General features: G+C 40.8%; 1 protein-coding gene across 1 annotated transcript; it reads right to left on the bottom strand.

Moving 5' to 3' along the window:
* Positions 1-2,484: 2,484 nt before the first annotated feature.
* On the bottom strand, positions 2,485-18,805 carry PIGT (phosphatidylinositol glycan anchor biosynthesis class T). The gene is made up of 12 exons (XM_070744719.1): positions 18,347-18,805; positions 14,852-15,029; positions 12,514-12,641; positions 11,890-11,990; positions 11,553-11,639; positions 10,233-10,320; positions 10,053-10,150; positions 8,029-8,194; positions 6,888-7,088; positions 4,882-5,047; positions 4,699-4,782; positions 2,485-2,955 (listed from the first exon to the last, which is right to left on the bottom strand). Exons 1-12 carry the CDS (start codon positions 18,528-18,530, stop codon positions 2,703-2,705), a joined length of 1,734 nt encoding a protein of 577 aa, XP_070600820.1. The 5' UTR covers positions 18,531-18,805; the 3' UTR covers positions 2,485-2,702.
* Between the last annotated feature and the right edge of the window lie 8,897 nt (positions 18,806-27,702).

The following is a 27,702-nucleotide window of genomic DNA, read 5'->3' as shown; positions in this document are numbered from 1 at the left end:
GTTTTGCATGGGATATAAGAGATAAAAACTGGTTTTGAATTATTGTTTAAAATATGATAAAGTGATAGTTATTAAAAAGTAAGACATGTGAAAAAGATGGAAAAGAAATTAACAGTTGATTTTTGATTACTGTTTAGGACACAAGTGAAGTTAAATATATTAATATTAGAAATATATAAGGTGGAAAAAGACCACATCTTTGATTGTTGGAATGGAAGGAGAAGAACAAAAAAGGGTGAAAGAAAAAAGAATTAAAATAAGAGATAAAATAAGAGGTAGAAAAGACTAAAGATTGAGAGAGATGCATTGAAAATGAAACAATAATGAATTGTAATGATTTTAAAAACAAAAAATATTGTTAAGACTATTGTGTGGATGTATGAAACCCAGAAAACAAATACTCACAACATGAAATGTTGAAAGACCAAAAACAAATCAAACTTATTGAGGGGGGGGGGAGAGCTGGCCATGGTTAAAGATGAATAAGAATAAAAAAAATCTGAATGCAAATCAAAATGTAGTTTTGAACAGAGATTTAATTTTTTTTTTCTGGACCAAAGATCACATTTGGACTTTACAATATTTATTTAGAGATTTAATTTAGATGGTTATCCAACCAGAATTGCAGCTCTAGGCAGCTAATATCTGATCAAAACAGCAAACAGGATCAAACAAAGCAGCCTAAAAGCACATTGCCTCTGCGGCCTGTCAGATATCTGTCCTAATCATCCCTTAAAGACTTAATATCCTTGTCCCAACACCCAAGTGGAAGTGCTTCACAAAAGACTGGCAAGATGTGGGCCACCTGGATCAAAGGTGTATGCTGTTTCACAGGGAAGGCACCACGGCTGAGATCATGTGTCTCTTGGTCTCATCAAATGATGTTGCTTAATAGAAGGGATCTGGAACATGCCCACTATGTTGGATCATGTGAGAATGTCTCCCAGATCTGGGAGGCCTTAGAATCAATGGCACTCAGATTTAGCGTGAGCATCTTCCTCTCTACAGACCCTCTCAGCTTCTGGACATCAACAATGAACAATATTTAACTCAAGGTCAATAAAGATGAGACAGTGCACTGTTTGGGGTGTTGCATCTTTAATCAAAATTGTTTTTGCTATGCATAAACTATCACCACTGTAAATACTTGTAGCATTCTTTGCAATACTGCAAAAAGTGCCTTCCGCTGCCTTCCTCTAGAATGCTTTTTCAACTTCTCTAATTTACAGACTAGGTATTCCCTGGCAGTCTCTCATCCAAGAACTATCCAAGTCTGATTCTCCTTAGCTTTATCTATAACAGTATCTTTCAGATTGGATTGGTGGACTAGTTTTCCAATCTATCCCTTGTCCAATTTCCTTAACTTGCATGGATTTCTATGGGTTCACTCAGGTGAAAAATTTGCTTGGCTCTCAGGCAGTATAGTACATGGAAGACTGATTAAAATAATGATCTTTATGAAGACCTTAATACCACTTGTCAATTATATATTGAAACCTTTTAAAACATTTTTTGTTTGCGTACAAACAGCGTTCATTTCCCAATTTAGATTATCATCTTAATCTAAATCCTGTGAGTATCACTAGTCCAGCACCATGGTTTGTTCTGTTTAGAGTATTCTTTTTCCAGGTCGCTCAGTCACAAACTGTTATGGATATTTCTAGAAGCTGCATTCTCCAGTGGCAATTGCATCGGTGTGCTTCAAATTGTTTTTTCTTTTAACATAGAAACATAGAAGACTGACGGCAGAAAAAGACCTCATGGTCCATCTAGTCTGCCCTTATACTATTTCCTGTATTTTATCTTACAATGGATATATGTTTATCCCAGGCATGTTTAAATTCAGTTACTGTGGATTTACCAACCACGTCTGCTGGAAGTTTGTTCCAAGGATCTACTACTCTTTCAGTGAAATAATATTTTCTCATGTTGCTTTTGATCTTTCCCCCAACTAACTTCAGATTGTGTCCCCTTGTTCTTGTGTTCACTTTCCTATTAAAAACACTTCCCTCCTGAACCTTATTTAACCCTTTAACATATTTAAATGTTTCGATCATGTTCCCCCTTTTCCTTTTGTCCTCCAGACTATACAGATTGAGTTCATTAAGTCTTTCCTGATACGTTTTATGCTTAAGACCTTCCACCATTCTTGTAGCCCGTCTTTGGACCCGTTCAATTTTGTCAATATCTTTTTGTAGGTGTAGCAATTTGCCAAAATTTAATATGTATGCAGAATGGCCTCAAACAGAAACCTATATATTTAGTATTTTGTGTGTTTCTTCTCTAAATCCACCAATACAGCATTGATGCATTGCACTCAAAAAAGTTCTTCCTTCAATTAAGTTGCACATGGCAATTAAAAAATGCAAGCTCAGTATGTATACGGGGCAATTGAAGTAAATTAGTTAATGAGATAAGAGTGGTTCTACTTTACCAAAACCAAGGAGTTGTCTTTCCAGATAATGTAAACATCTTCAAAGAGAATAAGCTTATCCCCTGGGCATTTTTATTTACAGTCCTGAGATCAGCAATGAAGGAAATTATCCATCAATCATGAAAAAAACAATCCGTAACAAGAAAATAAATTAAGTCTTGCAAAAAAAGGTACCCTGCTTCAACCATCTACCTTCATCCCAAACTGGCCCTTCATTTCTTGGCTGGAGAGTTCCTAAAGCTTTCAGAAGCACATGCACCAGCTGTCCTCAGAGAGGTGGTACGCCTCTTAGTTTACGAATTATGTTTGCCAGCCGCTTGGCCAGGCCTCCCGTCTTAGGTTCTTCCACATGGAATGTTCTGGTGAGAAGATTGTAAAAGGAGCCATAACACACAGCGACCACAGTACAAGTCAGGCAGATGACATTATAGGGCATGCTAAAATCTGGTGTTGGCAGATTCACTAGGAGGGGTTCAGTGTAGAGACGTACAAAGTAGCTGGAGCCATCAAAAGTAGGAAATCTGGGAAATTAAAAAAAAAAAAAATCAGCAGGAGCTTTAAAATCAAAGTTTTATGATACAAGCACTTTTGAGTCAAGGCCAACCTCTGGTGACCAATGCATTTTTCTTTGCAGATTATAGATGCGATAAAACCACGGCCTTCCTGAAACACACATTTCAACTTTGCTATCCTGGAATCCAGTAGTCCTGGAAATCAGAAGTGGTCCTCCAGCCACGTCCTAACCTGGTACGATCCCATAGCTTCTGAGATTTGCTATGGTGAGGTAGCACCACTGGCTGAGGAAGATTAAAGATACATAACTTTTTTTTCTGTCAAAAGACCTTGGGGTTTTTTTTTAGCTGTGTCCAGTGCTTTAGCATGCACAAGCTGCCATAAATATTTAGGATGAGACTCCATTCAGGAATTGGACATTTGCTTCATATGGCACTAGTGTTCAAATAGGATTGCACATATGAATATATATTTTGGGCATTACATTCCCACTTACATGAAGATAATGATTCAGCAGCAAAGAAAATACTCAAGTGACATATCACATGCACTGTTGCTTCCAAATTCAAGTACTGGTGATCCCATTTAGAATACCACACAACTGGGGGGTGGGAATAAGTGTTTAAGAAACTGCACTCTTGCTGTAGACCTTATCCAATCTGAAACCATCCATAAATGTAGTTTTTAATTTACAATGACAATTTGAACTGGAATTTCCATTGCAAGGCAATGCAGTAATAAAGCATGGCTATAATGCTTACAAATGACAATCTCTGAAGTCATAGTTGCTGTCATTGGAAGTCATAGAATCATAGGGCTGGAAGGGGCCTTGGAAGTGTAGTCCAAACCCCAAATCCTTATTCCTTCCCGGACAAATGATTATTCAATCTTTTCTTGAAAACCTCCAGCGATGGATCACCCACAACTTCGGGAGGCAAGCTCTTGCACTGATTAATTTTTTCCACTATCAGAAAATTTCACCTTAATTCCAGGCTGGTTCTTCCTCCGATAAGCTTCCATCCGCTGCTACTTCTCCTATCCTCAGGTGCTATGGAGAATAAATTGACTCCTTCTTCCCTAGGATACCCCTTTAAATGTTTGAAGATGGCTAAGCCTTCTCTTTGTTAGCCTAGACCAGGGGTAGGCAAAGTTGGCTCTTCTATGACATGTGGGCTTCAACTCCCAAAATTCCTGAGCTAGCTTGATTGGCTCAGAAATCCTGGGAGTTGAAGTCCACAAGTCATAGAAGAGCCAACTTTGCCTACCCCTGACCTAGACATACCTAATTCCCTTAGTCATTCACTGTATGGTTTAGCACCCACTTGATCTTTTGTTACTTTTCTCTTAGCATCTTTGTTGCTCTTCTCTGCACTCTTTCTAGGATCTTCACATCTCTTTTGTGTCATGGTTAACAAGAAATGGGCATAGTATTCCAAGTGTGGCCTTACTAGTGCAGTACAGAGTGGTACTATTAACTTCTTAGTCAGAAGGTTGCAAGATTTTGTTATTATAACCAATCTCAATATAAAAGTAGTTTTAGCCTTCCTGGTCTGACCTACCCAATGGATCTGGCAAGAATAAGCAAGAAATATCTTGGGGAGGATGGAACAAATGACGACTAAATAGCCAAATAATGAAAGTTGGTGTTAAGCAGCTTCCCATGTTCAATAGCAGTACATAAAGCAGCAATGTCAACTCTACACATTTCCAACTTCCTACCCTCCTTTGTTTGCCAAGGTTTAGGGACTTACAGTGAAGCAAAAAGTGGTTTTATATCTTCCTCTTCCTGTTTTATGGGAACAGTGCTTGGAACTAGGGCACTTAAGACAGATGGGCTAAAAACCAAAGAAAGAAAGAAAATTAAGTTTATAAGCCCCTTCAGGAAGACAAGCAATCAAGGATTCAAAGATATGGAACACAGACGGTTGGTGTACCTCACATAAAAGCCATGATTGGGGTCAGGTGTGTATTCAGTCCACTTGAGCAAGGCTCTCTCAAACTGGATGTTGATCTTGGTGACTGAGTTTGCTGGTAACTGAATCAACATTTCCAGTAGATGGGGACGCTTTCGGTCCTGTGCTGGCTGGTAATGTATATAACCTAATACCAAGGAAATACAATCAGAATTTCAGATAAATAAAATCCTTCCTTGAGGTTCCCATAAATGTATTGAAGAATGTTCTTGTTTTGGCCCAGATGACCTCCACAACACCTGTTCAGAGCAGATCACAATGCTCCACTTTAATCCTTTGGAATGCAAGCATAATCTTTGGGATTCTGATTAAAAATCTTAGTTCATTTGTGGGGGAAAAACCAAATCCAGGACTGTACTGGCCAGCTGAAAAGCCAAACAGAATACAGTACGGCTTATTTCCAAAGTAACAAGCAATTTATTTTTATTTTTAATCCTTTAAGAAATGATGTGTTAATAGTTCTAAGAAAATGTATAAAGATATTGATAAAACCAATACGGGACAAACCCAAAGCAATCATGTTGTATAGCAAATTATTGTAGTTGCCAAAATGGGTATCCTCTATTGTGCTGGTAGCCATGAATTATTTCATCCATGTATTATTTTTAGATTTTTAAAAAATCCCATTAACAATGGTATAGTATTCTTCTGGGTCACCGGGACTTGTGGGCATAGAATAACAATTCCCAAGCCCACCTCAATCTGGTTCCAGTCAGAAGTCATGGGATAGCAGCTCTCAAGCTCTTATGAATGCTAACGTGGGCTGCCTCAAAACTTGTTGCTCTTCCTTACATTGTTTAATATCTACATGAAACTGCTTGGGCGAGGTCATTCAGCAAAATGGATTGAGGCATCACCAAAAATGCTAATATTACTCAGTTACATACTGCCACTTTAATGCTGCATTGCAGATGCTGTCAAGTTTCTGAAGCAATGCCTGAATGCTGTAATCTGGATGAAATCTAACAAATGGAGTTGCTTGTCCTCAAAAGATATCAGTGCAATCCAGGAGCATTGATCCTGTAAATAATGCTGAGTGGAGGATGTAGTTTATTGGGGGGGATGGGACTTCTTGTTTATACAGCAAAAGGTGTGATCAGGGAAGCCCTTCAGCTCATGCATCACTTTCAGGACACTTTTACCTTATCAGGATAGTTACCTGTATCTGGTACTAGTTATATCTGAAACAAAAGGTACCAGCCAGACTCTTAATAAAACAACTCTGTCAGAACACCAAGATTTAATTATTAGGGCAATTAAATTATTGGACATTTATACGGTTCTTTTGTTCTATACTGAGGTTTTTACTAACTGTACATTGTATTTTGTTTTTTCTATATGTAACTTTGTTGTATATCATCCCATCTCTCCATTGAGGTAGGGCATAAATATTGTAAATAATTAACTTTGCCTCTAATCTTGCTATCAGGCTTCCTGCCTGTTCAGCAGTTTTGACACCATTGGAATAAATAAATGTACACACTTTGTTCATTGCCAATTCTTTGTTCTGGGCTTATAAACCAGAAATGTATGGCTAGATGCAAGCAAATATGTAATAGAATCATTACATACAGAGATTACTAAACTGGGGCTTGGAAAATAAAACCCAAATAATGGCTCTGCATATTACTCTCTTTGCTCCATTGATAGCTTTTGTTTATATTAATCAGAATAGTTGTGCCAGAGATTCTCTTTGAAACAATATAGAATTGTGATTTAAACAAGTCCAGGGATCACAATCAGCTGTATAAACTAAGATTTACAACATTCTGAAAATTGTTAACAATCAGCCCTAAAGGTTGATGGTAATCTCGAGCAATTCTCTAGATCTAAGTACCAATGAATACAAATTGGTTGTGCAGCAATGGAAAAACTGAGCATTTCAACTGTTCTCTTCCAAAAGATTTCTCTTTCTAAAAAAGAAAAGGATTAGAAGAAACATATATTAGGGAGAATTTCCATCTTACTTGGTTTATTTTCCTTTCCTTTAGTAATAATGGTCAAGGTATGAATGTAGAGCCGTAGGTACCAGGGCACCGTCTCTAGCAGAAGCACAGGGAAAGCTCGATAAGGATGTGTGTTATACACAAGAGTGCTGATTTCTCCTGTCTGGAGACCATAACCACTCACATAGCGCTGAGCATGGAGCACCGGTACTGCCAAGCCCACTGAAGGAAAACAAATTAGATGAGTTAGATACTCGGCTTTAGCACCTGTATCAAATGAAATACTTCTAAAGCAATACTTACAAGGGATTTCCTAATAATAATAATAATAACAATAATAATAATAATAATAAATAAGAAGATCTAAAAATCAAGCTGCAATGACTATGGCATAAGCCAGTGAAAGTGGTCCCAGTGGTACTTGGCACGCTGGGCGCAGTGCCAAAGGATCTCAGCGGACATTTGAAAACCATCAGAATTGACAAAATCTCCATCTGTCAATTGCAAAAGGCCGCTTTACTGGGATCGGCAAACATAATTCACCGCTACATCACACAGTCTTAGGTGCTTGGGAAGCACCCGACTGGTGATGAAATACGAAATCCAGCATAGTGATCTCGTTTGCCGTGTTGTATTGACATAATAATAATAATAATAATAATAATAATAATAATAATAATAATAATAATAAAAAATTAGATTTGTATGCCGCCCCTCTTCAAGGACTCGGAATGTCTCACAACAAGCAATACATAATGTACAAATCCAATATTAAAAAACAATTTAAAAAAAATCATTATAAAAACAGTTATATAATCCAGACAAACCATACATAAAATTGCCTATTGTTTCCTACTTTTTATAATATGTGACCGAATCACTGCTTGATGATTTAGACACTTGTATATGAGAGGACAATAAACCTCTGAATTTCTAGAGTTTATGTATTTGTCTCTTTAAATAACTTTCTCCTGGATGGTTGGCAATACTATCAGATTTTGTAAACAATATTTTGAAATGCCCATGGATAAAATTGAGTTCTAAAGTATTAAGCCATCCGAGTGTGTGAGGACTAATTAGTTCTACTTAATAGATTTAATTGACATAGTACAATGATCTCCTTTATGCCATTAAAAGAGCCAGGAAATAACTGATCACTCACAATTATCCGGAGGCCGTTTCCATTTCAGTAGCACATTGAGGTTGCGAGATGTGTTGAAGAGTGCTGGATTCAGAAGGTCATAGACTGCATATGTTCTCCTGTCTCCCTGGACTGATGCTTCATAGACAGATAAAGGAGTTGGGGAAACATCCAGGAACTCTTGCGCCTGAGGGTATAAGCACACTCATTTGCTTTGTGCCAATATATGACATCATCACACCACAGGTAGCAAAAACATGCTCAACACCCACCTTCATTGTGTGCATTCCAGAGCAACTTCTTATGTTTATAAAGGCAACTAGACAAAAGTTGCTGAGGCAGTCTCTCTGTGTATTCAGTATCACAACTTCCCTAGTTACCCGATTCATTGGAAATTCTACTAGTGAAACATTCTTCCACTGTCACGGAAATATGACAGTTGAAAAGCGAAGTCATGGATTGTTGTGGTTAGCTCTGGCCCAGCTCTTGCCCCAAGGAATGTGCAGGTGGATGTGGGAGAGACATCCACATGCTGCAGGCCTGTTTTGCTCCCGATGGAATCTGCCGATGAAGCCTCCTCTGACCAAGGAAGCATGAGCGACAGGGAAGAGGGGAGTTTGGCAGACAGCCCAGGAGGAGATCAATCATCTGTATCATCCTTGGATTCTGAACAAGAATTAATGGCACATCCACACATGCGTAGAGTGATGCATAGGAGACAACAACTGAAGGATTATTACAAGAGAAAATGAGGCCACCTGTGGTTGGGTGGGGTTCCAGTAATTATGGCTGCTGCTATAAATAGCAGTGTGTGGGTTTGGCTTTTGTGAAAGAGTATCTGATCGCAGTTCTTCAGGAATCGTGTGTTGCTGTTTTCTGGACTTTGTTTGCTGATTTTTCACGCCTTTGAAACCACAGCAAGGCAGTGTGTGTGTGTGTGTGTGTGTGTCTCACTTCCTTGGAAGAACAAGGGGTATGAAGTTTCTTCACAGTTGCTAAGTACTTAATGACTGCTTAAGGGAAATTGTACAGACTACCAGGTTGTTTTGGGATCTTTGCAATACAAAAAGAGTGCTTAGTTTATTTTGAATTTTGTGATAAAGAACATTGTTTTGAATTTTCAAACGTGTGTGTATCTGCAATTTGTACCCTTAAATTTTCGGGAGGCTCCTACCAGAGAACCCGGCAGAACATGGATACTCTTTCTATACAATGAATGTGCATATCCATGAGAATAATACTTCAATAGAGCGTGGAATAACCATTTCAAAAGTCAATTAAAACATCAGAATGTGTAATTATAAATATTTACATATAAACTACAGAAGCATGATCGCCTAGTTTAAAAACACCAAGTTAGATCCAGCAAAGCAACAAAACCAAGTAAGGGACCTCCTGTACACTACCAAAACTGCAAAAAGAAATCTACAAAAACTAAAAATGACAGTACAATAAAAAATTTACACGACACTGCCTTCACTAAACAATCAGATTTTATTATTGAAGGTATCAAGCATTTCAACTGCAAAAAGCTAAATCCCTTGAGCACACTTGATATCCACTCAGTCCATTTATATGGGGAACTTCCATCAGGATTTTTTTCACCCAGCTAGAGCTCAGTCTAAAGCCCATTTCAGGAGATAGTTACACAATGGAAATACGGATAAAACTGGGAATTTTGTGAAGGGGGCAACCTTTTCTGTCCCCGCTCCAGCCATTATTTTGATGCAGATATTTGCAGATCAGATTACCGAAATTTGGTTGGGTGTATTTTCAAATTACATTAAGCAATCCCCCCTCCCTCCTGCTTAAATCACCTATTTTACCTAAAGAGACCACTCAAAAGTCTAGAAAAACTCAACAAAACAAGTCTTGTCCTCTCCAGTGGCATCAACCTGATCCCTCCAAAATCCTTTTTAAAAAAAAGTCTTATTCAAATAAATAAAAAAAGCTGGGCAGTGCCAAGCTTATTAACATTACAACTATATTCAAACACGATTGACAAATTACAACTATATTCAAACATGATTCACCAAAAAAGTTACCTTGGTTTTGCTGGTAATATCAACATAAACCTTGCTTTGAGACGCCACAGGACAGGCTTCGGTGAGGGTACGAGAGAACATTTTTAAGAGCGACCAGTCTGTAGAGAGAACGACACAAGATCAACTAAGAGATGAATCTAGGCCAGCAGTACCAATACAGAGACAAGTAGTCTGAGTTACCTTTCTTTCCCTGGGTGCTGGCAAAACTATCAAAGACAACAGTGAGAATCTGCCTGAGTTCCCAAGATAAGCTCAAACAAGATTTGTCCTGAAAGAAAAAGGCAAGGGGAGAAACCCCACATTTTAAAAAGTCAACATGTTAAAGACTATAATCTGAAGATTCTTTCAAAAATTTCTAGAGTAATCTGCCCTGAGAATTGCCCAGAAAAATCAATTTTACACATGGGAAATCCTAAGACGTATAAATAAGATCTCATATCCAACATAAAAATATACAGGGATAACTTTCTTCTTTTGGTTCTTAAGAGCCCCAATATAACTGCTGAGAACTTTTTGTTAAACTTGCTCATTGCCAGTTTTAATTTTTCAGAACAGGTCTTATATTCAGCCAGGATTAAAATGGGGGCATGTATTACTTGTGGCAGCCAGCGCTTTACTCCTGATATCAATGCACTCCAACATCTAATAAAACTCTTATAAACACGCCACCAAAACAAATAAGAAAACTCAACTTAATAGCTGAGGCAAAGCTTTGGATGTCTGAGTCAGTCAATGTATGGCACTGATAATGTTACCTTGTCAGGTAATGAAATGTTTGCAAGCAAACCACAAAACTCAGAGAACTCCAAGAAGTCCTCAGTCAACGAAGTTGATGGTGCAAGATTTGGGTAAGATAAAAGCAAATTCTTCTGAATCTAGCTCATAGGAAATCCCATGATATAACTAGAGGATGCCAATATAGCAATGACTATCAACTTGGAAATTTAAAAGATAATTGCCATATAATTTTGTGGACGTTGGGCTTATAAGTCATTTCTCCTTACAAAGGTTATATTTTACCCCAGGTATTAGAGACAACAGCCACTAAATACCAATTGCTGTAGATCAGTATTTCCCAAACTTGGCAACTTGAAGATATCTGGACTTCAACTCCCAGAATTCCCCAGCCAGCATTCTCTGGCTGGGGAATTCTGGGAGTTGAAGTCCAAATTCCTTCAAGTTGCCAAGGTTGGGAAACATTGCTGTAGATGACAAGCAAAGCGTTGTTCTTGTGATTTTCAAAGATAAGAGGTTGATTATAGTGGTAATAGAGTGCCAAACTAGTTAAAGATTTGGACTGATTCCCCCCACCCCTTTTTTTTAAAAAAAAGATTTTTAAGAGAACTGCCCTTTTCTGTATTAGGGAAGTAGATTATAGATTCAGCATTATTTTAATTTAATTTAATTTATTTAACTTCCATGCCACCCAATCACCAGTCTTGTGCATTCTGTCCTCAATTCTTTCAGCAGACAGAGGAACCAAATTTCCAAAAAACCCACCCTGCAGATGGGACGGATGTGCACAGCCTGGGAGTGGTAGCTGCTATGGAACAGTCGCTCAGCCTTCAGCAGAACAGCCAGGCCAGCCTGGAAAATAAAAAGACACCTTTTTTTCCCTGCAGAATCCAAAAGTAGTTTAGGAACTATGCAACTACTGTCTGTACATATGATACTATGGTACAATTTCAAGTTACACATACCCATCAGAGAAGAGACAAAACCCCTGAAGCGATGTTGCAGATATCCAAGTAATATTTACAAGAGTGAAAGAATTCCAGGGGTCAAAGGACAAGCTGCTGCTTTAAGGCACAACTACTGCAGCTAACACACGTCTCACCTTTGAGCTGCAAGGCAACAGCTTCTTCCAGGGTGTGAGATTTTCAGTGCATACAACTTCACGGGGCAAGACAGCATATCGTAGGAAACGATGATCTGTTACTGAACGAGGGAGCCAAAGATTAGAACCTTCCCAAACTTGGATTTTGCTAGGGATTATGGGAATTAAAAGTCCAGCACATTCAGAAGCCCCAAGCAGGGAACAGCTGGGTGAGAATTACAGACATATTCCTATCCCCTGTACATATACATGATTCCAAGGGCATAATGAAGAAATCTGCAGCTTGATAGTATTGAAGTCTAGTATAAATCTTTAGACTCTTTTTGTTCCTTGTGGCTTTCTAACAATTATTAGCTCTTTTCTTTTTTGGGGGTGGGTGGGTGGGCTGCATGTTATGTTAAATTAAAGAATGTCAGTGTATATTGTAAATTGCCAGAATCACAGTACCTTAATTTTTTTCTCAATTATACAAGAACCCAGATTTTTTTTTAATAGCACTTTTCAATAAACTATTTTTATGTTACTCTTAAATTTTAGCTGACTTTGGTGAACACCCATATAATTTATTTTATAAGACCTTTCACATCTATAAGTAACAAATATGATGAATAAATATAAACTCACCATTCACCAGTCCCAGGGGTTTGAAGGATGCAGTGGGCATGATTGTGTTGGTAGAATCAATGAAGTTCAAAGAGGCACAGAATATTCCCGAGAGGATGTTACTAAGATCATTCCAAGCTTTGTCCACACTGCAAAATAATAATAATAATAATAATAATAATAATAATAATAATAATAATAATAATAAGCATTGTAATATGTTTGTGAAGAAATGATCTGAAATTTAAAAGACGTATTTGCTAAAACATTTAAAGAAATTTCATCTTTAAATTTTTAAGTTGTGTTTGCAGATTTAGATGTCATTTTAATGCAATTTTTGTGGCAGAGAATCCCAGTATCTAAAATTTGAAAAATACTGATCAGAAGCTTGGGTGTTGTTATCTAGGAACAAAACAAGCAATAATAGTCACAATAGTAATATTATAAATAGTAAGCTGCTCCGAGTCTTCGGAGAGGGGCGGCATACAAATCTAATTAATAATAATAATAATAATAATAACAACAACAACAACAACAATAACAAAACAACAACAATGATAATAACAATAATAACAATAATAACAATGATAATAAGCAAAACTACTGTGGGACTTCCGACTTCAGACTGACCGAATTCTGAAGCATAACACACCAGACATTGTGATTGTGGAGAAAAAGAAAGTATGGATCATCGACATCGCAATCCCAGGAGACAGCAGAATTGAAGAGAAGCAGCTAGAGAAATTAGTGAAATACGAGGAACTAAAAATCGAGCTGCAACGACTCTGGCATAAGCCCGTGAAAGTGGTCCCAGTGGTACTTGGCACGCTGGGCGCAGTGCCAAAGGATCTCAGCGGACATTTGAAAACCATCGGAATTGACAAAATCTCCATCTGTCAATTGCAAAAGGCCGCTTTTACTGGGAATGGCAAACATAATTCGCCGCTACATCACACAGTCCTAGGTGCTTGGGAAGCGCCCGACTGGTGATGAAATACGAAATCCAGCATAGTGATCTCGTTTGCTGTGTTGTACTGACATAATAATATGCTGTACCATTGAAAACTAGCTATGCTCACAATCTCTGACTGGGTTTAAAACCTAACCCAGAGGTCAATTTTTTTTTTAAGAAAATGTTTTAGCCAGTGAGCATACCTGAAACTTTCAGAATGTATTGCAAGTACTCCATCTGTTGGTGCTTAGAGATGTCAATATACATGCCTAGTAATCATATCATTCAAGATCAACTCCAAAGTACATTGTCACATTAACTTCCATGGGTCTTTTACAAATCAGGAGTGAAATGCTTCCATTTTGCTCATGCCCGTCAGTCATCGGAGACCAGTTGCAAAGGGAGCGCAAGGCTCCGCCCACCTGCCCAGACAGCACCATTTGGGTTCTTTTACCCTCTGTGCATGCGCAAAGTGTTCTGTGCATGCGCAGAGAGTAAAAGAACCCAAACCCAGGCGGGTGGATAGAGCCTCAAGATCCCTTCGCGACCAGCTCTCCGACGACTGACAGGCACAAGCGAACCAGGAGCATTTCATCTGTTACAAATGGTATCTTTTTCCAAACACCAAGTTTTACCCTAGATTCGATTTTTGTTCTGAGAGGAATAGTCTGTGGATGGAAGAGCCATAGGTGACTTCTTTTTAAAGGGGTGATCACTATTTGGTTAAAATGTATCCACTAAGACAGAGGTCTTCAAACTTGGCAACTTTAAGACTTGTGGACTTCAACTCCCAGACTTCTCCAATCAGTGTAGCTGGCTGGAGAGTTATGGGAGTTGAAGTCCACAAGTCTTAAAGTTGCCAAATTTGGGGACCCCTTCACTAAGAGATACAGGACTGATTGGAAAAGCCACCCATGGTAGCTTGTGGATCCCACAGGATTTGCTTACAGGTTGCCTGCTGTGGCATCAAAACTTTTGATTGAGGGTTTGATGGTGGACTAGAATGTCACACAATCTCAACCCTTAGGTGGTTTCACTCCTTGTGATCTCTGCCTATTTATCAAGCTTATAGGTTTGCTTGGTATACTGAGGATTCACAGGCAATGAAGGAGACAGGGGAATGCCTGGACTATACATAGCGGAAATCCAAAAAACCAAGATTGACCAGATTTCAGCTTAAAGCATGTTGCATTATGTTAGCCTTATATTGGGGGTGGTGAATAAGAGCTCCCTTTTTCTTTCTCCCTCACTACGCCTGCAGAAAATAGAGTTTATTGAAAAATGCCTATTTAAAAAATCTGGGTTCTTGTTCAATTGGAAAAAAATAAATCAGTTGGAGGAGTTTTACCCAGGATATGAGCCAATCAAGTAAATACATACATGAATGGAGACTGTGGATCTACTTACTCTGAGACAGTGTCCTGGAACCAGACCCAAAGTTCTGCACCTGCAGGAGCTTGCAAGTAGGGCTGCCCCCAGCTCCGTGTCCGCCAGAAGCCCTGAGTGAGGGAGAGGTGTAACTCGCGCACTGAATATTTGGAAATAAGCTGGCCCAGCGCCTTGGGGAACAGGCGATAATGGGAGACTGGGAGAAAATGGAGATGGAAAGTGAGAACAGCATCCTTTCTCTCCCACGCCTATCTGCCCCACCTTTTATCTGTCCTTCTGCAAGTGTCTGTGCAGATTCTCAATCACCCAAGGTCATGGTTGTACCAAAGTGCTCCCCCCACCCCCCCACCCCAAAAAAAACAACAACAATTGGACTTTCTTTGTTTTTCCTTGAAGACAGCTCATCTCTCATCCAAAAACCAAAGAAGCATCCTGGATGAGAAATAGATTTTTTTTTTAATTGACCAAGTGTGATTGGACACAGAAGGAATTTACATCACTTCTAATATTAGATTTGTTCATATTGTCTTTTTACTGTTGTTAGCCGCCCCGAGTCTACAAATCTAATTAATAAAATAAATAAATAATAAATAAATTTGTCTTGGTGCATATGGTCTCAGTGTACATAAAAGATACGTTAGTCAGGAATCATACAGTACAACTCTTAATGATACTCCGGGTACAAATAAACAAAATGTCTTCAGGAAAAACAAAGAAAGTCCAGTTGCCTTGTGGGGGGAAAAAAGCACCTCTGAGGGTATTTATCCTCCAGTTAAAGCAATGGCTGCTATTATTCAGGCTTCTAAATAGATTCACCCCTAGCCCCTTCTGTCATCCAGCATCCTCCGGAGGGGATGAAGTCACACATTCCAGAAACCCTGTCCCAAACCTGAAGGATTGGAAAAGTGCCCAGTTGGAGGAGAAGGCATTTTTTTTAAGGTGGAAGCCACCAGTTCTAACAGAACTACACTGCAATCGAGTTAGATATTTAGGAATTAGATATTAATGCAATCGAGAGAGTCCAGAAATATTTCACAAAAGAGTCCCCCACTTCTCTGTTTGCAATAAAACACCTTACTCCACTAGTCCTGAAATATTAGGATTAGACAATTTACAACTACATCACCTCCGTTCTGATCTAAATGTACAAGGGTTATCCGGAAAGTAAGGTTACAAGGCATGAGGTCTCAAGGGAATATTCACGGGGGAAGTTTATTATTTATTATTAAATGGATTTGTATGCCGCCCCTCTCCAACGACTCGGGGTGGCTCACAACATATATAAAAGAAACATAGCAATACAACAATACAACCAATATAATTAAAAACCTTAAAAATCCTAAAACGCTTTATTACTATTGTGTAGCGGGAAGCCAGCGGAAGTGAACAAGCAGTGCCAGTGGTCAGTAGATCATCGACTGGCATGGTGGTGAAGGTTAGAGATGAACGTCCTCCTTCCGTTTTCCTCCAAATGCGAAGGGGGCGCTGTAACACACCACCTGAAAAGTGAGGGCATGAACGCTGTTGCGATGGGTGCCCAAGATGCTGACTGAAGTGCACAAAATCGACAGAGTCAGTGCCTGAGAATTTCTTGACTGTTTCGAGGTTGAAGCGAGGCTTTTCTCAATGGTATAGTGACAGGAGATGAAACTGGGGCTTATCACCATACTACAGAGAGCAAATGTTAATCAATGCAGCGGCGCCACACCCACTCTTCTTCAGCCAAAAAATTCAAAATTCAGCAATCAGCAAAAAAATATTAGGTATCCATCGCAGACTAATCTTGGGCACCCATCGTAGCCGCGTTCATGCCCTTAGCAATAGGTAATGTATTACAGCGTGCACTTTGCATTTGGAGGGAAACAGAATGAGGATGCTTATCTCTATCCTTCACCATAATGCCAATCGATGTCCTACTGACCACTGGCACTGCTTGTTTGCTTCTGCTGGCTTCCCGCTACATTATAGTAATACCAACTTCCCCCCCAAACATTCCCCATGTGAAAGCTACGTGCCTTGGAATCTGACTTTCCAGGTAACTCTTGTAGTTCATAAAACCATATACCAAAATGTGGCTGGTAGATGATGATGATGATGATGTTGTTGTTGTTGTTGTTATTATTATTATTACTATTATTATTATTATTTCAACTTCTATGCCGCCCAATCCCGAAGGACTGGCCCGGGACGGGTTTATCTTCTGTCCTGGTGCTTCTTGACCTCTCAGCGGCTTTTCGATACCATCGACCATGATATCCTTCTGCGCCGGATGGAGGGGTTGGGAGTGGGAGGCATTGGACCAGAATACCTCTGGAACCGCCTTCTACCGCACGAATCCCAGCGGCCGATAAGGTCCCACAGAGTTGGCCTTCTCCGGGTCCCGTCAACCAAACAATGTCATTTGGCGGGCCCCAGGGGAAGAGCCTTCTCTGTGGCGGTCCCGGTCCTCTGGAATCAATTCCCCCCTGGACATTAGAACGGCCCCCACCCTCCTTGTCTTTTGCAAATTACTCAAGACTCACTTATATCGCCAGGCATGGGGGAACTAAGACATCTCCCTCAGGCTTTTATATTTTATGTGCTGTATGGTTTTAATTGCTGGGGTTTTATATATCTTTTCTTTTAATATTAGATTTGTATCACTATTATATTGTTGTGAGCTACCCCGAGTCTTCGGAGAGGGGCGGCATACAAATCTAATAAATTATTATTATTATTATTATTATTATTTAATCAAGGGTTTTTAACTGTTTTGCTTTTTTAATCATTAAAAGCCCTACATGGCATCGGAGCAGAATACCTTCAGGACCGCCTTCTGCCGCACGAATCTCAGCGACCGATTAGATCCCACAGAGTTGGCCTTCTCCGGGTCCCGTCGACTAAACAATGTCATCTGGCGGGACCCAGTGGAACAGCCTTCTCTGTGGCGGCCCCGGCCCTCTGGAATCAACTCCGCCCAGAGATTGGGACTGCCCCCATCCTCTTTGCCTTTCGAAAGCTCCTGAAGACCCACCTATGTCACCAGGTATGGGGAAATTAATATACCCCCAGCTACTACAGTTTTATATATGGTTTGTTAGCTTGTGTGATTATTTTCTTTTTTATAATAATGGGTTTTAAATTGCTTTTTATCATTAGATTTGTACATGTTGTATTATTGTTGTGAGCCGCTCCGAGTCCTTGGAGAGGGGCAGCATACAAATCTAATAAATTGGTAGGTAGATAGCTTAGATAGATAGATAGATAGATAGATAGATAGATAGATAGATGATAGATTGATTCACACTTGGCCAATAAAGAATTCTAATGTATTCTTTAAAAACCCCTTTCGAAGGAAGCCAACAGGAAGGAGAGCTGCTCTCTGTTCCTGCAAACGAGGCAGGAAAGCTACACCTCGGGTGCCCAGGGTGCACAAACCGACCCAGGTGCGCTCAGCCACCCGCCCTTTCGCCCCCGCTCGCCCCGGACAGGTTCTGCCACCACCCGGGCTCCCTGCGGCAGGTGCTCTCTTACCGCCGCCCCGCTGCAGGTCCGAGTCCCAGCGGGTGCGGAACTGGAACGTAGCGGCCACGTCGCCTGAAGGCAGCGGACTCAGCACCAACTCTTCGCGCAGGGAGTCCCGAGGGGGCTCGGCGGCGCCCTCCGCCCACCCCGAGGCCCAAAGCAGGAGGCCCAGCAGCGAAGCGACCACCTCCATTCTCGCCGTGCCAGGAAGACGAAGCTCCGCCTCTCCCCGGCTCTAGCCGGCCCACCGAGAGCCGGCGAGTCTCGGCAAACTCCACCCCTTCTTTCTCCCTGGAGCCAATTAGGAACGCTTCTTGCGATAACGTAGAGATAAGAAAAAAGAAGAGAGACGCGTCTCCTTTGTTTGTTCTGATATTCCGAGTCCACAGAGGAGAGGATAACTCTTAAATGCTCTAAATCAGGGGCAGGCAAAGATGGCTCTTCCATGACAGGTGGACTTCAACTCCCTCAATTCCTGAGCCAATTATGGTAAGTCTGGAATTCTGGGAGTTGAAGTCCACAAGTCATAGAAGAGCCAACTTTGCCTGCTCTTGCTCCAAATCGGGCTCTCCAACCTTAGCAACTTTAAGCTTTGCTGGCTGGGGAATTCTAGAATTTGAAGTCCTCCAGGTTTAAAGTAGCCAAGGTTGGAGACCCATGCTTTAAATCCGTATTTCTTAACTTCCCACTTTTAAAAATTATGGAGGACCCCAAAAGAACTTTTGTTTTGTACCAATTACATTTATCAATATTTACCATATTAAAAAAATAAAAAGGATGGTCTCGTAGAATATTTGTTTATCAAATTATTATAAAATAATAGTATTAAATCCATTGGATGTTAAGACAAGTAATATATATTTTTTCATAAGACCCTATGCTTTGAACAAATAAAAAGAACAGAGTGACATTTAAAAAAACTTTTTTGCAAATACAATATATGGCAAATAGTTTTGATTTGGTGAACTGCTGTGAGGGTCTTTGGCAGGAATTCTCCAAACAAGTAGCCCTCAATGACCATTCGTTTCGAAGTTATGGTACTGGAAAAAAAATGTTTTACAACCAATCCTCTCACAACCATTGCAGTATCCCCACTGTGATTGAATTTCAGGCAATTGGTAACTGTCACACATTTTACTATCATTGCAGAATCTTGCAGTAACAGTGAAGGGCTGCAAAAAAAAAATTCCTACCACATTGTGGGTGTGGCTTGTGCGTGGGTGTGGCTTGATGGTAATGTGACCAGGTAGGCGTGGCTTGCCAGTTGTGGCCAGGTGGGAGTGGCTTGACAATCATGTGACCAGAGGTGGCTAAAAGGTCATGCGACTGGGTGAGAGTGGCTTACCGACCAAAATAAGTTTTCAAATAGGTGCTTGGACTCTTTTTCAGTTGATTAAGTCACATTATTTGAATAGCCACAAAAAGAACAAATGATAGACAGCATTATTTGTTAAGGAGCACAGCAACATTTTAAGGTTTTGTACTGAACCCACAAGATTCAGTATGATAACAGATTAGGCAAGTAGCTTAATTTTCTTTAATTGCTATAAAAGTTCAGTTCTAGATAATGATTAAAATGATTAAAGCGTTTATGGATAAAAATATACTATTTGATTATTTCCTATTTTAAAAGTAATTAAGGATCATTCTAAGGTACTAGAGAAGGAAGGACAATAAAAAACTATTAAGTATTCAATAAATAGTTCATGAACTTACCACTCCCACTGCATCCCCCCCCCATCACTGCGGGATTGTCATTTGCAACTGTCCCAGTGGCTTTCAGCAAGCAAACTTAATGGATAAGCTGGCAAGAGGTCCATACATCGTATTCCCACTATGATTCTTTTAAAATTTGCTGGTGAATTACAGCAGTGTTTCCCAACCTTTTTTGAGCCGCGGCACATTATTCACATTTTCAAAATCCTGGGGAACACTGAACGGGGGGGGGGGGGGGGGCGCTAAAGAAAAGTTTTGACAAAAAAAATCATCTTCCTCCATTTCGCTCTATTTCTCCCTCACTCTTTCTCTCTCTTCCTTCCTTCCCTTCTTTCTTTCTCCATCCCTCTTTCTTTCTTCCTCTCTCTTTTGCTCTCTTTCTTTGTCTCTCCCTTGCTCTCTCTGCCTCTCTTGCTATCTCTCTTTCATTCTCTCTCTTTTTCTCTCTCTTTCTCTCTCTCTTGCTATCTCTTTCTCTCTCTCTCTCTTTCTCTCTCTCTCTCTCTGCCTCTCTTGCTATGTCTCTCTTGCTCTCTCTCTCTTTCTCTCTCTTCCTTTCTTCTCTGCGGAGGCCGGCGAAGGTTTTTCTTATTTTAAATGTTCCGGGTGGCAGGGGGATGCGGAGCCCGCACGCACACACCCCCGACATTCCAAATCCTGCCTCAGCTGTAAGAAGAAAAAAGCGCTCGGTGAAGGGACTGCATGCAAGAGGGGCCGGGCGGGCGTTAGCAGCCCGATGAGGAGGACGAGAAGCCGCTGCAGCCACCCCCAATCCCCCCCCTTCCCTGGGTACCTTCCAAAGGCCCCTGGAAAAAGGCAGGAGGTAGCAACGAGGCGCGAGGACAAGCAGGCAGCTTGGTGGAGGGGAAGCGCTGACGGGCTCTCCTCCTTCCCCACCCCCGCGCTTCTCTCCCGCCCTGGCTTTTGCTTCGCCCGCAGATTTCCCCGCAGTTCAAAAGGAGGCAAGAGGTGGCCTGGATGAAATTGCGGGGAAATCATGGGGCGAAGCAAAAGCCAGGGCGGGAGAGAAGCGCGGGGGTGGGGAAGGAGGAGAGCCCGTCAGCGCTTCCCCTCCGCCAAGAGGTTATTGCCGCCGCCTCTGCCTCCACTCAGGGAGTCATCGTGGTTGAGCTGAGCGAGAGGAAAAGGCGCGGTGACCACGGTGGCTCCCTGAGTGGAGGCAGAAGCGGTGGCAATAACCTCTGTGCTTTCTACGGCAGCGTGGCTGAGCTGGACGGAGGGAAGCGGCAGCTCCCACTCGAGGAACCCACGGCAACGGGCGACGGCTTGGTGGGAGGCGACGGCGGGAGACACAGGCGGTGGGAGGAGAGGGAACTAGGAAGCGACTGTAAAGCCCAAGACCATCCACAGGACGACACTCAGGCAGGGGCGCCGGCAGCGCCCCGCCCAGTTGGAGCTTCTCGCGGCACACCTGGCCATGTCTCGCGGCACACTACTGTGCCGCGGCACACCGGTTGGGAAACGCTGAATTACAGTACTTAATGCAGTGTTTCCCAACCTTGGCAACTTGAAGATATTTGGACTTCAATTCCCAGAATTCCCCAGCCAGCGAATGCTGGTTGGGAAACACTGGCTTAATAACATCAATGGAATTGGCACAGCTGCTGTTGCTAAGGGTAGCAGTTATCTGATATTTTAACGAGGGCTTTACTTAGGGATGGAGTTGCCAGTCCCAATTAAGGTAAACCAAAGCTCTTTCTGATCCTCAAATATTTTTAAGAATTTCAAAAGGTCCTGAGACTAAAACGTTGGAGAACCACTGCTCCAAATTTCAGTCATAGCAGATAGCCGTGCCTAGCCAGTCTTGCTTATTGTGAGATAAGTCATCTCTATGTTTATCATGAAACATCTAAACAGGGAGGAGCCTGGTTATTATTTGGGATGTGAGATCTTCAGGAAATCCTAGGCTTTTGTGCTGGACTAAGAATTCAGAAAAATAATTAAATCACTTCCATCTTGCAGCTGAGCAAACTACATGGGCTTGTCCGTGAAGCCACCACGAGATGGAGATGAAATCCAGGGTGAGTTTGAATATTGGGATGCCATTCATTCTGTATAAGCAAAAGCATGGTGGTGTATACAAAGATATAAAACAATAGCAAACACTCCCCCCCCCCAATATTTTCTCTTGATTTTTAAAAAATACAGTAATAGATTTTAAATATTTCTGTGGCTACTAAGCCCATATAGCAATTTACAATCACAAACTCCTGTGCAGCATCGACATATGAAAATATAGTTCTCTGAACATTGACACTTGAGAGACTAAGATCAGGAAAACAATATCAACGCAGCTATCAAGCACTGGCTCAGCTGAAGAAATAGGATTACAAAGAGCTTTTTACGGCTCCCTTTGGAATTGCAAAATTATTGTTTGGGGATGGAGGGAGCAAACCAAAAGCACTTATTTATTTATGCGGTTTAATGCTAACAAGAATTAATGGATAGGAAATTGGCTTGGATAGGAATTAAAGGAAAGAAATTTGGGCTTGGCCAAACTGCTTTCAGAGAACTAGGAGGCTGGAAAGCTAACACTTGCCTTGACTTGCCAAGCTGTTCAAGTACAGGCACGCAGAATTGTGACAATCGGTAGAGGCAAGCGGGCGCGATATCCAAAAAGGTCAATCTGCAACTCAGGGAAATGAAAGATAACATGGGATGGGCAAAAATAAAAGAAATGAACCCAAAAGATACTAAGGTGATTGTTGTGCATTAGGGCCATTTACCTATTGCAAAAGAACATGAAAACATACCAGTAAAACAGAACAATTTTTCAGGCTGAAGAATTAAAATAACCCAGGAAGAAAATAAAAAAGATCAGAATACTGTATATCCTACCCAATTATCTCTGCTATATCTCACATTTCTTTTCTTCCTCTCATACAATATCTCTATATCTCCTCCTCTATCCTCCATTGATGTATTGTACTTTATTCTTATACAGTATCTTCACTCCTATCCTTCCTTCCTTCCTTCCTTCCTTCCTTCCTTCCTTCCTTCCTTCCTTCCTTCCTTCCTCTTTCTTTCTTTCTTTCTTTCTTTCTTCCTTCTCTTTGATATATTTCTAATCTAATCTAATTTAATCTAATAAATAATAATAATAATATATTACCACATGGTTAATCTCATTAACCTTCATTATCTATTGCAGTGTTTCCCAACCTTGGCAACTTGGAGATATTTGGACTTCAATTCCCAGAATTCCCCAGCCAGCGAATGCTGGCTGGGGAATTCTGGGAGTTGAAGTCCAGATATCTTCAAGTTGCCAAGGTTGGGAAACACTGATCTATTCGACAAAATAAATAAATAAATAAACAAAATAAAATAAATAAACATGCATGGGGGGGGAGGGCATTGCATACGTTATCTCGCACACACACACCCTTTGGAACCTGAGCCAAAAAAGATTCACCATCACATAAACAGTTCATAGACATTAAACTACAGTTGTATCGTTTCAAGAAGTTAAAGTACTGTAATATTAAACATAGCCTCTGCGAGCAAGCATTTCAGGTTTTAAGACAGTGAAGATTTTTTTCCCCCAGCAGAGGGCAATCATGATCTGTTTAAACTGCAGCCCTCCCTCTCTTTTTTTTTAGCAGAGGTCCATCCTGCAAAGGTAATTGTGCTCTTTTTAATCTTTTTAGGCTTGAATAGACCTTTCACATCTGTTGCCATCTAGTTTCCAGGGTGGCCTTGCAGGCCAGATCTAAGTACCCCATGGGCTGGATTCAGCCCGTGGGCCTTGAGTTTGATGCCCCTGTGCTACACCATAAGTTTAAGTTTAAGTTTTAAGTTTAAGTTTTATTAGATTTGTATGCCATCCCTCTCCAAAGACTCAGGGCGGCTCACAACAACAGCAATACAATATACAAAGTACAAATCCAATATAAGTTAAAAGCAATTTAAAAACCCATAAATATTAAAAAAACGATCATTACTACACAATCATATCATTGTCATATATTTACAGTCAGAAAAAAGGTGGTGCTGGGGGGACAAGATAGTTATTCCCCCCATGCCTGGTGACATAGATAGGTCTTCAACATCTTGCAGAAGGCGGGAAGAGTAGGGGCAATTCGAATCTCCGGGGGGAGTTGATTCCAGAGGGACGGGGCTGCCACAGAGAAGGCTCTTCCCCTGGGTCCCGCCAAACGGCATTGTTTAGTCAATGGGACCCGGAGAAGGCCAACTCTGTGGTACCTGATTGGGCACTGGGATTCATGCGGCAGAAGGCGGTCCTGGAGGTATTCTGGTCCTATGCCATGTAGGGATTTATAGGTCATTACCAACACTTTGAATTGTAACCGGAAACTGATCGGCAACTAGTGCAGGCTGCGGAGTGTTGGCGAAACATGGGCAGATCTTGGAAGCCCCACGATAGCTCTCGCGGCCGCATTCTGCATGATCTGAAGTCTCTGAACACTTTTCAAACGAACACTTTTCATAAGTTGGTTTGCTTAAAGATTTAACAGATAAAAGAGAGTTGGAAGCGACCTTGCAGGACATCTAGTCCAACTTCCTGCCCAAACAGGAGACTCTAGATCTGCCCCCACCTAGGATTGAACTCACAACCTCCTTCTTGCTTAATTGTGGTTTAACAAGTCATGTGAACATTGCAGTTTGCCAACATTGGGTTATGGTGGGAGCTGATATGTTTTGTGTTTCGGAGCCATGTTTTTTATAATATTGATTTGTACTTATAAGGGCTTCAGGATCATCTTGTTATATTATTGAAGTTTCCCTTTCATCCCTGTTCAGAGGAGCATTTTGAGGCAATAAAAAGAAGTCGAACATTATCTAAAACTAAAACATGATCTGAAACTAAAACCCCATTAAAAAGTTATGAAAAAAGTCAGTCACAATCATACACATGCACAGCATTCATAGCATTCACTGTACTCTTTCTAGGGCCTCAGCAACTTTTTTTGTGTTGTGGTGACCACAACTGGTTGCAGTGTGCCAGGTGAGATCTCACCAGTGCAGTATAAAGCTGTACTATCACTTCCCATGATCTTGAGGCCATCCCTCTGTTGATGTAGCCTAGAACTGTGTTGGCATTTTTGGCAGCTGCAGCACACGGCTTGCTTATACTTAAATGGTGATCCACCAGGACCCCTAGATCCTTCACAGAGTTACTACTGTTGAAGCTGTACCTCCTATTCCCATGATGACAAACCTATGGCATGCATGCCAGAGATGGCATCAGTGCCCTCTCTGTGGGCACACGTGCCGTCACCAGCTGCTCTTCTCGTTTCCTGCACACGCATGTGCTCCGGCCAGCTGGTCTTCGGATTTTTGTCCCTCTGTCATGTGTTCTAGTTTGGGCACTCGGTGCCGAAAAAGTTTGCCATCACTGTCCTATTCTATATCCATGCTGTTCTGCTGGGCTCTCTGATAGGAGCCTCCCGAAAATTCAAGGGTACAAATTTCAGACACACACACGTTTGAAAATTCAAAACAATGTTCTTTATCGCAAAATTCAAAATAAACAAAGCACTCTTTTTGTATGGCAAAGAGCACTCTTTCCAAAACAACCGGGTAGTCTATACAATTTCCCTTAAGCAGTCATTATGTACTTAGCTAGCAGCTGTGAAGAAACTTCACACCCCTTCTTCTTCCAACGAAGTGACACACACACACACACACAAGTTGCTCTGCTTTGGTTTCAAAGGCGTGAAAAAGCAACAAAGTCCAGCAACACAAGATTCCTGACGAACTCCGATCAGATATTCTTCCACAACAGCCAAACCCACATGCTGCTATTTATATCAGCAGCCCTAATTACTGGAGCCCCACCCAAACACAGGTGGCCTCCCTTATTTCCTGTAATATGTTCTTACTTGGTCTCTTCTATGCATAACTCTGCGCTTGCGTGGGTCCAAAACGTCATCATCTGAATCAAAGGAAGATAAGGTAGATTGTGTGCCAAGCCCTCCTCTGCCGAGTCACTCCCACCTTCTTCTTCGTCCGAGGAAACTAAACTCTGAACTGATTCTGTCGGCCTGTGACATGGTGAATTTCCCCCTGCATCCACCTCCCCATTCCCTGGGGCAGGAGCTGGGCCAGAGCCAACCACAACACATACATTTGTTTTTTCCTGCCTAATTGCAGGTCCTTACTTTTTTTTTACCACTGAGCTACATCTTGTTGTATGTAATAAGTGATAGTACAATATGGCTCGGCCTTCACTTTCCAGTAATGCTATTGTTATGAGGATATTCAGTAAGATCTAGTAGATATGAAGGGATGATATAAGTAATATTGTTTTTTCTTTTCTTCTATATGTTAATGTTTTTTCTTTTTATGTTAAGGACAATTAAGTTAGAAATAAGGATTCAGAGATGTATATGAATAAATAAGGATATATGAAAATCGAATTTAGCACTGTCCCTTTGGCCCTTTGATGAGTAAGATTTATTGATGATTATAAAAATCTTGATTAGATGTATTAGCTAATGACATTGTAAATTTCAACAAGGATGTTGAAAAATTTTATATTTGATTTTTCAGGTGGTAAAAGAAAGGAGGCAGCACTTGTGGAAGGATAAATACCAAAAGGAAATGGATAATTATTGTATTATAATGTAGATGGAAGGTATATGATATTGAACATGTTTTTGAATGGAGAAAAAAAAACACCACACCCCCCCCCCCAAAAAAAAGAAGAAGTGATAATACAAAGATGTCATTTACCCTCATAAAGGACTGGCCATTTTCTCAATTTCAATTGACCTTGTACATGGCACTTTTAGAAAGCAAAATTGATAAAACATGATTTATTGCAGAAAGAAAGGAAGAATCAGATCAATCCTTTGAACTGTGTGCTTACTTCTGAGTAATTATCTGAGACTATTTAAAATGTTTTAATATTTACATGGCACGTAATAAGGAATTCACCAGATTCTTTTCTCTCGCTACCTTCAGAAAGTAAGACATACATTGTCATTGGCAACTTGTGGTACATTTCTTCCAATTTAGACAGTTGCTAGGCAGAAGTAGACTTTTTTCTCAAGACGACAGCAGATAAAATGATTCCTCCACCCCTCATGCAATGGGCCTCTTGGCAGGTGTGGGCCTCTTCTGAATTTGGGGTCTATTAAGTGTGCATGTTGACCGCTTAGTGTAAAGTGATTGTTTCATTGGGGCCTTGCATGCTGAATGAGCCTGTACATTACCGTGTCGTTTGAACACCATGATTTATGGGTTAGCATCTGGTGGAATTATCTAGTGCCAGTTGTACCTTATATAGTATAGCATGGTTATTATGCAAGCCATGCTCACTGTGTGAAATAAGATGTATGATTTATTTTATTTATTTATATTTATGGTTGTAGATCTCCCATATCCCTATAGGACTGCTAGCTGCCAGAGAAAATAGGCATTTTAATCTATTAATGATTACCGTATATTTTGGAGTATAAGACACACCGGAGTATAAGATGCACCTTAGTTTGATGGGAGGAAAATAAGGAAAAGAATCTGCTTACCAGGTATTCATCTGGTTACCGCCCTTAGCCAGCACATTATTTTATCCCCTAGTTAGGGCTTTAAAAAAACTTTATTTGGAGTGAGTAACAGTGAAAGAGCTTACAAGCCAGTAAGAGCTGGGAACATCATTAGCACCT

This window comes from Erythrolamprus reginae, chromosome 3, assembly GCF_031021105.1.
Source record: "Erythrolamprus reginae isolate rEryReg1 chromosome 3, rEryReg1.hap1, whole genome shotgun sequence".
Classification (NCBI taxonomy): Eukaryota; Metazoa; Chordata; class Lepidosauria; order Squamata; family Dipsadidae; genus Erythrolamprus; species Erythrolamprus reginae.
This window is presented reverse-complemented; position numbering and strand designations above follow the sequence as displayed.

Excerpts from the sequence above, each read along its gene's own strand:
- PIGT (XM_070744719.1), bottom strand. The coding sequence starts at position 18,530 with ATGGAGGTGGTCGCTTCGCTGCTGGGCCTCCTGCTTTGGGCCTCGGGG. Across the intron at positions 11,640-11,889 it reads TGTTGCCTTGCAGCTCAAAG|GCTGGCCTGGCTGTTCTGCT; the intron begins GTGAGACGTGTG and ends TTTATTTTCCAG. Across the intron at positions 4,783-4,881 it reads AATCATGGCTTTTATGTGAG|CCCATCTGTCTTAAGTGCCC; the intron begins GTACACCAACCG and ends TTTGGTTTTTAG.